This window comes from Bufo bufo, chromosome 4 (assembly GCF_905171765.1).
Source record: "Bufo bufo chromosome 4, aBufBuf1.1, whole genome shotgun sequence".
Classification (NCBI taxonomy): Eukaryota; Metazoa; Chordata; class Amphibia; order Anura; family Bufonidae; genus Bufo; species Bufo bufo.
The window spans coordinates 170850380-170863753 of NC_053392.1; the positions used below are offsets into that span (position 1 = coordinate 170850380).

General features: G+C 41.1%; 1 protein-coding gene across 2 annotated transcripts; it reads left to right on the forward strand.

The window, feature by feature from the left end:
* Nucleotides 1–1869: 1869 nt before the first annotated feature.
* SUCNR1 (succinate receptor 1) lies at nucleotides 1870–12579 on the forward strand. Of its 2 annotated transcripts, none has more exons than XM_040428110.1 (2): nucleotides 1870–1915; nucleotides 11557–12579. In XM_040428110.1, the coding sequence occupies exons 1-2, from the start codon at nucleotides 1913–1915 to the stop codon at nucleotides 12544–12546; spliced, it is 993 nt and encodes a 330-aa protein (XP_040284044.1). In that variant the 5' UTR covers nucleotides 1870–1912; the 3' UTR covers nucleotides 12547–12579. The 2 variants fall into 2 exon arrangements, with proteins under 2 accessions (XP_040284044.1, XP_040284043.1); XM_040428109.1 differs by lacking the exon at nucleotides 1870–1915 and adding an exon at nucleotides 5388–5458.
* The last annotated feature ends 795 nt before the right edge of the window (nucleotides 12580–13374 follow it).

Consider the following 13374-nt stretch of genomic DNA (forward strand, 5'->3'; position numbering starts at 1 on the left):
TGTGAAGGCTTTTTTAGATGTTGTTTGGCAAACTCTAATCTGACCTTCCTGTTTTTGAGGCTCACCAATGGTTTGCATCTTGTGGTGAACCCTCTGTATTAACTCTGGTGAAGTCTTCTCTTGATTGTTGACGTTGACACACATACACCTACCTCCTGGAGAGTGTTCTTGATCTGGCCAACTGTTGTGAAGGGTGTTTTCTTTACCAGGGAAAGAATTCTTCGTTCATCCACCACAGTTGTTTTCCGTGGTCTTCTGGGTATTTTGGTGTTGCTGAGCTCACTGGTGCGTTCCTTCTTTTTAAGAATGTTCCAAACAGTTGTTTTGGCCGCTCCTAATGTTTTTGCTATCTCTCCGATGGGTTTGTTCTGTTTTTTTCAGCCTAATGATGGCTTGCCTCACTGATAGTGACAACTCTTTGGATCTCATCTTGAGAGTTGACAGCAACAGATTCCAAATGCAAATAGCACACTTGAAATGAACTCTGGACCTTTAATCTGCTCATTGTAATTGGAATAATGAGGGAATTACACACACCTGGCCATGGAACAGCTGAGAAGCCAATTGTCCCATTATGTTTGGTCCCTTAACAAGTGGGAGGCACATATGCAAACGGTTGTAATTCCTACACCGTTCACCTGATATGGATGTAAATACCCTCAAATTAAAGCTGACAGTCTGCAGATAAAGCACATCTTGTTCATTTCATTTAAAATCCATTGTGGTGGTGTATACAGCCAAAAATGTTAGAATTGTGTCCATGTCCCAATATTTATGGACCTGACTGTACATGACAATCCTTTTCTGAAGCTAGAAGCCACCCTGTACCTCACATAAATCCAGATCTACCTCTTTTATTGTTCGAATTGCTCTGCTAGTTTTTTTTCAAGTTGGCAGCTCAGGGGGCATGTCCTTTCTCGGGGGATATGTCCTTTCTCACGCTGTGTGTCCTTTCTGCTGTAGCTCTCTCCCTGTAGCTGTCACAGCTTCTAACAGTAAATATGGCTGGTGGCAGTTGAAGGATGTAACTGAGCATGTGCAACCACCTCAGAGATTTGGCAAGAGAAATAATGGAAAGGACAAACAGCAGGTGGCGGTAAACAGATGCATTTTATTGAAAAACTACTTGAATTTTCTAAATGCTAAATGATATCCAATGACAAAGGTATTCAGATCCAGGTGCTGGTTTCAAAAATGTAAGATATCTTTTTCGGAACAATTGCTTTAAGTAGCTTGGGAAAGTCCATTTAGTGGCCAAGACATGTCCTATACGGCAAGTCTATAATTGATGCAGAGGGATACATTGGATTCCCACCATGAATACCTGCACTAGTACAAAGACAAAACATGAGTATATGTGGCATACGGCATTCAGATCACATTATGAGGTTATTAGTAAAATATACGCCATTACCCTACTATTTATCATGGTTACAGGTTATAAATAGACACTGATGACTCCTGTTAGGTTTCTTTACCCATTTATTGTGGACAGTGGTAATGTAATGACTGCTGCATTTACCATATAAATGCTGTTTTTATTATAACATCCTAAAATGCGTCAGTGAATCTAGTAAGTATAAAAAATAACTGTAAAATAATTATCAAAGAAGCAATCTTGATGAGAAAGCTGATGAATTTAAAATGATCATTTTTATATCTGTTTTTTCTTTCCTAAAATAAATATGCCCAAAACTTAACGCTTGTTTGTGTCGTAAACCACCATTTTTCCTGTTCCTATGACTTTGGCAACACATACTCGTTACTTATGTTTGAATTATTAACTAGCATTAGTCAAGATATGCAAATGAGCCTATTACAGCTATTCTCCGCTATATACTGAGGAGTCTCAGAACTGCACACAGTGTCACAGGCTGCTAGTGGACTGCGAGCATCAGGAGTCTCTGATACAATGGTAGGTGATGCTGGATTCGGTTCACAGGTTTTATGCAGTGTAATATAGTTTAGACTGACTGGTACTTGCACATATACGGTAGTTTAACTATTAATGCAACAGGTTGAGGTTTATACAAAAGCTGCAGCAAAATGTTCTTACTTAGCATGTTAACTGTGAGCTGTCTGTAGCCTTCTGTCAATTCATTTACTGACAGCAGAATTCTGTAGTGTGGACACTGAATATTCATGTGTGACCTTTGTGAACTACAGTTTAGTAAGTTTTGTAGACTTGACATATGACATTTAAGTCCAATAAGATCAATAGGCTACTGATGTACCTTCTAAGCAGGTTCATTAGTAGGGATACTGGATAACTCATAGTTTCTTTCTTTGGTTTCCTTTCTTTCTTTCTTTCTTTCTTTCTTTCTTTTCCCTATCCATTCTTGAAACCATAAGCTAAATATAATATATAAAGGACTGAGTTATAGAAAATTTGTTTGACATAGTCATCTGGGGTAAATATGTCATTAGAATTCATTTATTAGTCATGGGGTCTACACGATATGTGTCTCTGTGATTGGAATTTGTTACTTATTAGACATTATGAAATTACCCGGAATACACAGTTCTAGTCACTAGTATGGATTGTATTGTATCAGATGGAGCCTATTATAAATTGTCGTTTACTGCCTGCCCATAGACACAGCATTTATATGGACTAAGCTACAGTATTAATAGGATTTAGCACATCTGAAGTGAAGGGGTTGTACAGGACAGCGGTGCCTGTGGTTCCGGAGGAGAGGGGGGATTTTGTGGTTAGTTATGCTCCTGATTAGTTCTCTCAGTTTATGCACTACATAAATGTATACTTTAGGACACATCTATCAAACAAAAGGTATCTTAAAAGCAAAAAGAAAGAAAAAAAATATGTTGTGTGCCATATTTTTCACAGGCTTAGGGCTTGTGGACGCAGCAAAGTCACATGTGAAACGTGTTTATCAGAGTTCTCACAGGTCTTTATTGCAAAGCAATACATCAACCATACTCTGAGACACTCTCTATTTTCCCCAAGATGCTTTTAAGAATGTCTCCATCATGTAACATGTGACTAAGGCTACTTTCACACTTGCGTTAGGAGCGGATCCGTCTGGTGTCTGCACAGACGGATCCGCTCCTATAATGCAAACGCTTGCATCCGTTCAGAACGGATCCGTTTGCATAACCATGAACAAAAAAAAAAAAAAAAAAAAATTTTTTTTTTTTTTTTTTTTTCATGATAATGCAAACGGATCCGTTCAGACTTTACATTGAAAGTCAATGGGGGACGGATCCGTTTGAAAATTGAGCCATACTGTGTCATCTTCAAACGGATCCGTCCCCATTGACTTCCATTATAAGTCTGGACGGATCCGCTCGCCTCCGCACGGCCAGGCGGACACCCGAACGCTGCAAGCAGCGTTCAGGTGTCCGCTCACTGAGCGGAGCGGAGGCTGAGCGCTGGCAGGCGGATGCATTCTCAGTGGATCCGCCTCCATTGAGAATGCATCAGGGCTGGACGGCTGCGTTCGGGACCGCTCGTGAGCTCCTTCAAACGGAGCTCACGAGCTGACACCTGAACGCAGGTGTGAAAGTAGCCTTAGCATGACACAATTTATTTTTGTGAAGTTTAACAGAATTCATAAACGTAAACATTGAAGGGTCCAGTATGAAACTGGAGGCATGTGTTGGTGCAGAATGGGTCCTTAAAGTAATTTTCCAGACTCCTGAAAGGTTAGAATAGGTAATTAATATCCAGTCAGTGAGGGTTTGACACCCTGCACCCCCACCGATCAGCTGTTCCTTGCATCCTGGAACTAACACTTTGAATGGAACAAGAAGCACAGCTCAGTTCAAAGTGTGGTGGCCGTGCTGCGCTATTGCAGCTCAGCTCCTATTCACTTCAGTAGTAGATAAGCTGCAGTTCCCCGACACAGCTACTACACTGCGAACTGCCTTGTGTTTCCTGTTACATTCAAAGCACTAGTTCCACTACTGGAGGCTGCAGGAAACAGCTGATTAGTGCGGGTGCAGGTTGTCAGACCCTCACTTATCGGTTAGTAATAGAAAACTGGAAAACTCCTTTAAAAGAAATATGTCACCATTTTTTTTCTGCCAGTTAAAACCACAGAGTGACACATTTTTTTCTAATCTATTTTTTATTTCAATTGCAGATTTTTTTAAATTATATTTCCTGAACATGATTATGGAGGCAGCCATCTTGCCTGAGCTGTTGTTAACAGCATTTAAAGATATGCTTTACAGCAGCCATCATGGGCAATAGACACAATCGACAGGAGCTGATTTCATTGGCTTCTATAGGAGAGTTTTTTAGGCATGCTCTGTGTCCTGTGCAGAGGTTTGGAGGGAATAGATAAGCTATGATATCACTTATTGTGAATGGTGGAATTGTAATCTTGCCTGTAATGATAAGCAGATAACTGCAGTAAAGTGATGTGTACAGTCCAAGAAGTGGTGCCCTTATTAGGCTTACTGGCTGGAGCGAAAACTGCAGGATTTTATGTTGTTTTTTTTTTATATAGATACTGACATGATAAAAGCATGATGTAAACAATAAGTAATTTTGTCATAATACTTTCTGTTTAATAGATAATGGGTGCCATGTAGGAGACTTAAATTTTTTTTTTTTTAACAAGTTAAATTGCTCATTTGCATATGGATTAAAAGTACATTTTCTCTAGAATTATGCAATGGATCTCTAAGTGAAAGCTATCATTAGATTGAGCTAAGCTAGCCCTACAAGGCATTGCACCTGGTTTATGAGTGGATTTCCGGGTGGCAACTCCCGTTAACCAACCACAGGGAAAGCCTCTCTAATTGCGAGAATGGACGAGCCCCGTCCCGCTTTTACTGGGTAGATTGCTCTGCATGCAAGGTCACTGTGACATTGTGACACTGGGAATAAAAAACATATAGTGCATGTAAAACAACCTAGGATGCCTTCAACACACAACAGATTTTGCTGATAAAAATCTCTGCAACTCAAAATGAGTTTCATTTACCTGAATGGGGCTTGCAGAAATCCATGTGCTTGCTGCCAAAACAACCCCAGTTAGATAAATGCAAAAAATGTTCAATCTCAAAAAAAATGTCTGCAACAAAATCTGCCATGTGAAAGGACACCCTTATACTGACTGTGCCAGGTTTATTATTGACTTCCTGTTGTTTAGCAATAAAGAAGAAGCATGTTAAGTTGCAATCTGTTTAGATGTAGAAATCTGATTTAATTGTCATTTTAAAGGGGCTTTTCTAGCATAACATAATGTGGGTTAAAACAGCACATACATATTATACCCCCCACCCCACCGCTCAAGCGCTAATGCTTCCTGGTGGTCTCTGTTTACAAAGCAGCCAACACTGACTACAGTGATAATGTGCTGAAGGCATTGACGTCACTGCTGCTAATGACCAACTGCATCAATCACTGCTTCATTGTAAATAGTGGCACCGTACATGTGGCAATGAATCTCTCACCCCATTTATGCTTCTCTATCTGATGGTAATGGTGAGTTCATCAGTATGTCTGTTATCTGTGCCTATGCAGAAGTTTAATAAACTTACAATATATCCCTTGCAGTGCAATGCAAGGGCTGGAAGGCAGGAGTCTGATGTATTCATGATATGCATGCTCCCTTCCCTATCCAGCTTCTGATTGACAGCGTTTTCCCAATTAGAGGTGAGCAAATCAATTCAAAAATTTGGAAATTCAGCCTGAATTTTTCAAAAGTTTTGATTCTACTGAATTCAAATTTTGTGTGATATGACTATTCCAGGCAATCAGAGCTCTTTTAAGTCAGGTTGAATTTATTCAGACTCGAATCAAGTATGATGGTTGATTCAGCCAAATTTAAAGAACTCTTTAGTTCCAACACATATCAATCTGTTGAAAAACAAGATGGCTGTCACTTCTTCATGCCATCATCAGGTAGGGCAGCATAAATGTGGTGACAAATTTCTTTTAGCAGGTGGGTATGAGCTGTTTTACTATTTCAGCTTCCATAATTATTTCTTCTTTTACTGTGAATAATTGTGTTTTATGTTGAATTAATTCTATATTCTATGGGGAATTGAAGGTAAAGGAAAACTAAGCTGGTGGTTTAGAGATTTCTGGATGAGGGAGGCTATTCTTCAAAGATGGTTAGCACATTTCTAGCCCTGGTAATTTTTTCATTAAGTTGTTTATAAGGTTGTATGTCCCCAGTTGGCTGAGAGCCAGAGGTGTGGTAAGGTTTTGGAATGAGGAACACCAATGAAAAGCCCTTTTATCTAGTAACCTACCTAATGCCAAGATGTAAATAACTGTATTGTGTCTTTATTCAGATTTTACTGGCCAATAAATAATATCCTGACAGTAATTATATTACTTCATTTATTTTCATTGGTAGTTCCGTTTATTTGCAAAGGAAGGACTCATCATTAAGGTCATTGTCTTTATTCAATGAAGAGTTAAGCAAATATTCAGAAGCAAACTTTTAACAAAGGACTTTATTTGCTAAACCAAAAGAAATCCTAAATTGTTCTAGTTTTCTGCAGTATATATCGATAAGCTCTCTCTCATTTCTAACATTGTAGACAGTTTATGAATTTTTTTTCAAATTGTGTGTGGAAGTATGACATTTCAAGTCATCCAGTTTGGAGTCATACAAATACTCCCACGAACAAGAAGTGTGTTTTTAAAGGAAATGGGCATCACCATTGTGTGATCACCCTGCTAAAAATAACCAACAATGTCCAGTGAACCAGGCAGTGCAATAAAAGTCTTAGGCTCAGTTACCATTATGGCTTCCGTTCATAACAAAGCCATGACAGCTATGCGGGATCTGTTTTGTATACCAACCCCCCCCCAGTTAAAGAACAACTTACTCAACTGCGTCCTAAAGCTGACAAAACGCTGCCCCCCTAACAGACAACTAGAGCCTTAGTGTGCCCCAAAAGTCTAGTAGCTCTAGTAGATGTTACTTAAAATTGCAAGAAAAAATAAGTGAACCCTTTGGAATTACTTGGATTTCTGTATTGATTACTAATAAACTCTGCTCTGATTGTAAGCTAAGCCACGATTATAGACAAACACAATCTAACTAAACAAATGACACACAAACAGTTGTGCCATTCATAACTTTTATTGAGCACATTAAGCAAACATGCAGGATGAAAAATAAGTCAACCCTTGAACTTAATCATCTGTAGTAGCAACATTGCAGCTTATCTAAAATTTGCCTGAGATGAATGTTCTATGATACTTCTGTTCAATGGACAGATGAGACCGGCAGTGGAACTTTTTAGCATAAATGCACAATGCTATGGTTAAAAAAGGACACTGCACACCAATACCAAAACTTTATCCAGCTGTGAAGCATGTTGGAGGTAGCATCACGGATTAGTACTGTTTTGCTGCCTCAGAGCCTCAATGCCTTACAATCATGACCAAAATCACAAAGATAAATCACCCACAGAATGGTCAAAAAAGAAGACAATCTGTGTTTTGGAGTCCTGACCATAAAGCGATTATGCAAAGTGTATAAGTAAAAATGTACCCCTTACAGTAGTATTGCCCTCATTGTACAACCTTCATAGTAGTTTTGTCCAGATATGTGCCCTCTCATGGTATGCCCAAATTGTGCCCCTTCAATGTAGTTATGCCTTCACTGTACAACTTTCACAGTAGTTATGCCCACATAGTGCCCCTTTAAAGTACTTATCCCTTCATTGTGCCCCCTTCACAGTTGTAATGCCCTCTTTGTGCCTCCCTCACAGTAGTTATGCCCTCTCTGTGCCCATTTCAAAGTATTAATGCCCTATCTGTGTCCCCTTTACAGTTGTAATGCCCTCACTGTGCCCCCATAACAGTAATAATGCCCTCTGTGCCCCTTCATAGTTATAATGCCCACTCAGTACCTCATAACAGTTATGCCCACCCACTTTACAAGAGTAATGCTTTCTGTGCCTCCTTCACAGTAGTAATGGCATCTGTGCTCTCTTCATAGTAGTAATGCCCATTGTGGACCTTCATAGTAATAATGGCCATTGTGCCCCCTTAATAGTCGTAATGCCAATTGTGCCCCCTTCATAGTAATAATGCCCACTGTGCCTCCTTCACAGTAGTAATGTCCATTGTGCCCACTTCATAGGTATAATGCCCATTGTATCCCATTTATAGTAGTAATTCCCATTGTGCCCTCTCCATAGTAGTAATGCCCATTGTGCCCCCTAATACTAGTAATGCCATTTGTAGTAGTATTGCCCTCTGTGCCTCCTTTTTAGTAGAATTGCCCTCTGTGCCCCCTTTGTACTAGTAATGTCCTCTGTGCCCCCTTTGTAGTAATAATGCCCTCTTTGCCCCCTTTGTAGTAGTAATGCCCTCTGTGCCCCCTTTGTAGTAATTTTGCCCTCTGTGCCCCATCCATGGTAGAAATACCCTCTGTGCCCCCACCATGGTAGAAATGCATTCTGTTAAATAAAAAAATACAATATTTCAAAAACAAAGACAGGTGCACTCTGCGGTCTTACTAACCCTCGTACTGGTGTAAAATTGAGAATTAGCCAACATATCCTGCTTGGAGGACATGTCTGAGCCCGAGCACTGCGCCAAGGTTTCTCAAGTAGCTCAGGACCTAACGCTAAACCTACCTGGGCTGTATGGGCAATACCAGGAGCCAGTGGGCGAATTACAGGAGCGCAAGGTCCGACTCAAAGCAATCTCCCAGTAACCTCCAGCATGTGACCATGCATACAATGGGAGGAGGCAGAGAGCTCTTGGCCTCCTCCCATTGTATGCATGGTACTTGAGGTCCGCTGCAGGCATCCTCCATTGTAGGCATTTTTGCCGGGGATTGCCATTAGCAACGGGCCAAAAGTGCAGGATCTGCCCCCCGGTATAGATGCACCACTGCATATGGGGTTGAGCACTTCCTGCTTTTTAATACCACGCCAATTTGTAGTTTGTATTTAGAATTTTTTGGAGGTGTAGAAACTCCTAGTCTGAATGTGCCTTTATTTCCATCCACCGCAGCATTCTGGTGCACATGTAAGGCCCGGGCTATATCAGCCAGTCTTGGGTGGGGCTCAGAGCTCTCTGCCTCCTCCCATTGTATGCATGGTCACATGCTGGAGGTTACTGGGAGATTGTTTTGAGTCTGACCTTGCGCTCCTGTAATTCGCCCACTGGCTCCTGGTATTGCCCATACGGCCCAGGTAGGTTTAGCGTTAGGTCCTGAGCTACTTGAGAAACCTTGGCGCGGTGCTCGGGCTCAGACATGTCCTCACGTAGGACATGTTGGCTAATCTCTCAATTTTAACACCAGTTTGAGGGCTTAGTAAGACCGCAGAGTGCACCTGTCTTTGTTTTTGTTATATTATTTATACTGTTTATCACATCCACACATTTGTGATCCTGTGTAGGATGTCCATTGTGGTACTTGTGGTCCGCTACAGGCAACCTCCATTATATGCATTTTTGATGGGGATTGCCATTAGCAGCGGACCACAAGTGCAGGATCTGCCCCCCGGTATAGATGCACCACTGCATATGGGGTTGAGCACTTCATGCTTTTTAATACCATGCGAATTTGTAGTTTTTTATTTAGAATTTTTTGGAGGTGTAGAAACTCCTAGTCTGAATGTGCCTTTATTTCCATCCACAGGCAGCATTCTGGTGCACATGTGAGGCCCGGGCTATATCAGCCAGTCTTGGGTGGGGCTCAGAGCTCTCTGCCTCCTCCCATTGTATGCATGATCATATGCTGGAGGTTACTGGGAGATTGCTTTGAATCGGACCTTGCGCTCCTGTAATTCGCCCACTGGCTCCTGGTATTGCCCATACGGCCCAGGTAGGTTTAGCGTTAGGTTCCCGAGCTACTTGAGAAACCTTAGCGCGGTGCTCGGGCTCAGACATGTCCTTCAAGCAGGATATGTTGGATAATTCTCAATTTTACACCAGTGCGAGGGTTAGTAAGACCGCAGAGTGCACCTGTCTTTGTTTTTGTTATATTTTTTTTAGTGTTTATCACATCCACACATTTGCTATCCTGTGTAGGATGTCCATTGTGGTACTTGTGGTCCGCTGCAGGCATCCTCCATTGTATGCATTTTTGCTGGGGATTGCCATTAGTAGAGGATCTGCCCCCCCCCCCCAGTATAGATGCGCCACTGCATATGGGGTTTAGCACTTCCTGCTTTTTAATACTACGCCAATTTGTAGTTTGTATTTTAATTTTAAAAAAACACAGTAACTACTCACCTTGTCCTGTTCCTGAAGCTCACAGTCCTCTCTCCCCTACAGACACAGATTGCTCTGCAGCACTGTGTGGGCGGGGCTTATGCAGATTTCCGGGCTGCAGGCTTCGCCCACACAGGCCGGTAGCGCGATCTGTGTCTGCAGGCAGAATGGTGGAGCGGGGAGAAGTCTTCCTGCTTCACCATTCAGTGCGGGAGTGAGGGAGCGCAGGGAGCTGAGAGACAGGACCGCAGCTCCCTGTGCTCCTGCAATGAACACTTCCAGCTATATTGATGGAAGCGCTCATTGCTTCTAGGCTCTGGCACCCCCTGAGAGCCAGCACAGGGGCGGAGCGCTCCCCCTGGGCACGCCACTGGGGATAACTAACTGATAGGTGGGATTCCAACCACTGGGACCTCCCATGATCTCAAGAATTGATAGAGCCGTTGGTGAGGCATGTGCCCTGCCACTTCAATCACTTTCTCTGGGATTGCTAATAATAGCTGAATACTGTCCTCAGTTATCTCTAGCTGTTTTTTTATATAATGTAATAATCTCAGGCAACCTCTGCAATGTCTTAAAAATATATATATAAATAATAAAAAAAAATATATATAATATTTAACCAATTCTCCAACGCAATTGTCTGCATCAATGGTCTAGTACAGCAGTGCAGACATGCTTGGATACAGCACACAACCGTTGCAGCCAATCACTGTCCTCAGCAGTCTACATGAAGTGCCAAATCCAGGAACCTCATTGTACATGTCACTGACTACTGTGATGCACACAGTGAAGTGCTTAGATACGGCACCTCACTGCTGCAGCTAATTACTGCCCACAGCTATAGACTGAAAAAGACAGTGATTGGCTGCAGTGGTCATGTGCTCTATATAGGCATGTCACCAGTAGGAAAACTGTTTTTTTCTTTGTGTTTCTAGACACTACATATCAGGGTTTTCTGATATTTCTATTATATTATAAAATAAATCACTCACTAGCAAGCAGCAGACTCTGCCTCTGTCTGCAGCAACCCCTTCCTACTTCTCTTCCCCCTCCCCTTTCCATAGACTTCTTGGTAATCTGATAATTCAGTGAGCAGGCAACCTGTATGAGAGAAGACTGAACTCAGCACCGAAATGTGACTTACTGAAGGGGGGGGGGGGGGGGGGGAGCGCATGATAAGAGGAGAAGGAAGTATTTTTTCTGATAAGATATGCAAAGTTTTATATGGTCTGCCGCTGATTGTTGGCTATAGCCAGTACTATTCAATTATGGTAACAAAAAAATTAAACAACAATTAACCTTTAACTTCTTGTGCATACTTTCAATGTGAACTTTTTTTTTTTAACTGAAATGTACTTGTACATATGTTTGTCACTTCCTTCTAGGGTCACCAAAGCACCAACTGTTCATCAAGTGACTGCCTACTTGAGAAATACTACTTATCCACTGTGTATTCACTGGAGTTTATATTCGGGATTCTTGGCAATAGTATAGTGATGTTTGGCTATATTTTCTGCATGAAGAAGTGGACCAGCGGAAGTGTGTACCTATTCAACCTGTGCTTATCAGACTTTGTTTTCCTATGCACCCTTCCTCTACTGATTCAAAGCTACACCCACGGGAGCTGGATGTATGAGGTGTTCCTGTGCTATAGCAATAGATACTTGCTGCATGCCAATCTCTACACTAGCATACTTTTTCTAACCTTCATTAGTATTGATCGATACTTGATTATTAAGTTTCCTTTTAAAGATCATATTATGCAGAAGAAGAAAACCGCTATTGTCATTTCTGTTGGTGTTTGGATTGTGGTCATGTTAGAAATAGCACCAATTCTGTTTTTTATAGAATTGCGCAACAACAGCCAATGCCTCAGCTATGCAAGCTCTGGGATGGCGTCTTACAGTCTTGTATACAGTGTATGCCTCACTGTCACAGGTTTTATCATCCCCTTGTGTACCATGTGTATATTTTACGTGAAAATGGCTGGCTTTTTGAAAACCAGGAGTCAATCCCTTACAACATCCTTCTCTCTGGACAAACCTCTCACTTTAGTGTCTGTTGCTGTGATGGTGTTTTTTTTATTATTTACTCCATATCACATCATGAGAAATGTCAGGATTGCATCACGTATGGAGGGATTGCAGCTGAGTGAAGAAGCAATGATCACCATCAATTCCATCTACGTCATCACAAGACCGATTGCCTTCTTGAACAGTGTGATAAACCCTGTGTTCTATTTTCTTATGGGGGACAATTTTAGGGAAATGTTGCTAGCCAAAATACGGCGCTGTTTCAAAATTATGGAATGCCCCTGCACATACGATTTAAAACCCAACTGCAATAAATCAAGGGGTTATACAGAAGATTCTTAGCAGTAATAGTTTTTACATTATAACTGTATATAGTATATTTTTCTGTTAAACAGAGCAGCACTGAATAGAATTGTTTTATTGGACTATAGCTGCCAGATAAACACAACAAAAAATATCAATAAGAGACAGATTTGGGGCCATTATGGTCTACATTATCAATAGCACATAATGTATGTACTTTGTAGCAATGGTCAGATATCAGTCCAGGACCAGAAACACTGCAGAAAGGACTTGAGAAACTATTTAAATTAAACATAATTTTTAAAAGCTGCTCTCTGTTAGATTTTCACTATAGAAAATATCAATTTATTAGGACTTTCTAGGCATTCAAACTGGTCTCTGCCATCAATCAGTGGCCGACCCATATGGACTGTTTTTGCCTTATTCCAGGTAACAGAAAATTCTGGGTCATCAGGGTCCAGGTTAACAGAACTATACCCTATTTTGATGGTATGAAGTTCCCCATTAACATTGCAGGTATGATATTGTATGTTCTCTTTTTATATCCCTGAATGTATTTTCTTTCCGTGTCTGTTCCATGTTTTTTTGCAGACCTTATGCAGAACCATTCATTTCAATGGGTCCACAGAAAAACGGAAGTTACTCTGTTGTGCATTCTGTTTCCGTATGTCCGTTCTGCAATAGAATAGAACATGTCCTATTATTGTCCGCATAACGGACAAGGATAGGACTGTTCTATTAGGGGCTAGCTGTTCTGTTCCGCAAAAAATGGAATGCACATGGACTTTATCTGTATTTTTTGCGGATCTGTGTTTTGCGGACCGCAAAATACATACGGTCGTTAACACACCTTAATCAATCATAATT

Excerpts from the sequence above, each read along its gene's own strand:
- SUCNR1 (XM_040428109.1), top strand. The coding sequence starts at position 5,435 with ATGCTTCTCTATCTGATGGTAATG. Across the intron at positions 5,459-11,556 it reads TTCTCTATCTGATGGTAATG|GGTCACCAAAGCACCAACTG; the intron begins GTGAGTTCATCA and ends ACTTCCTTCTAG.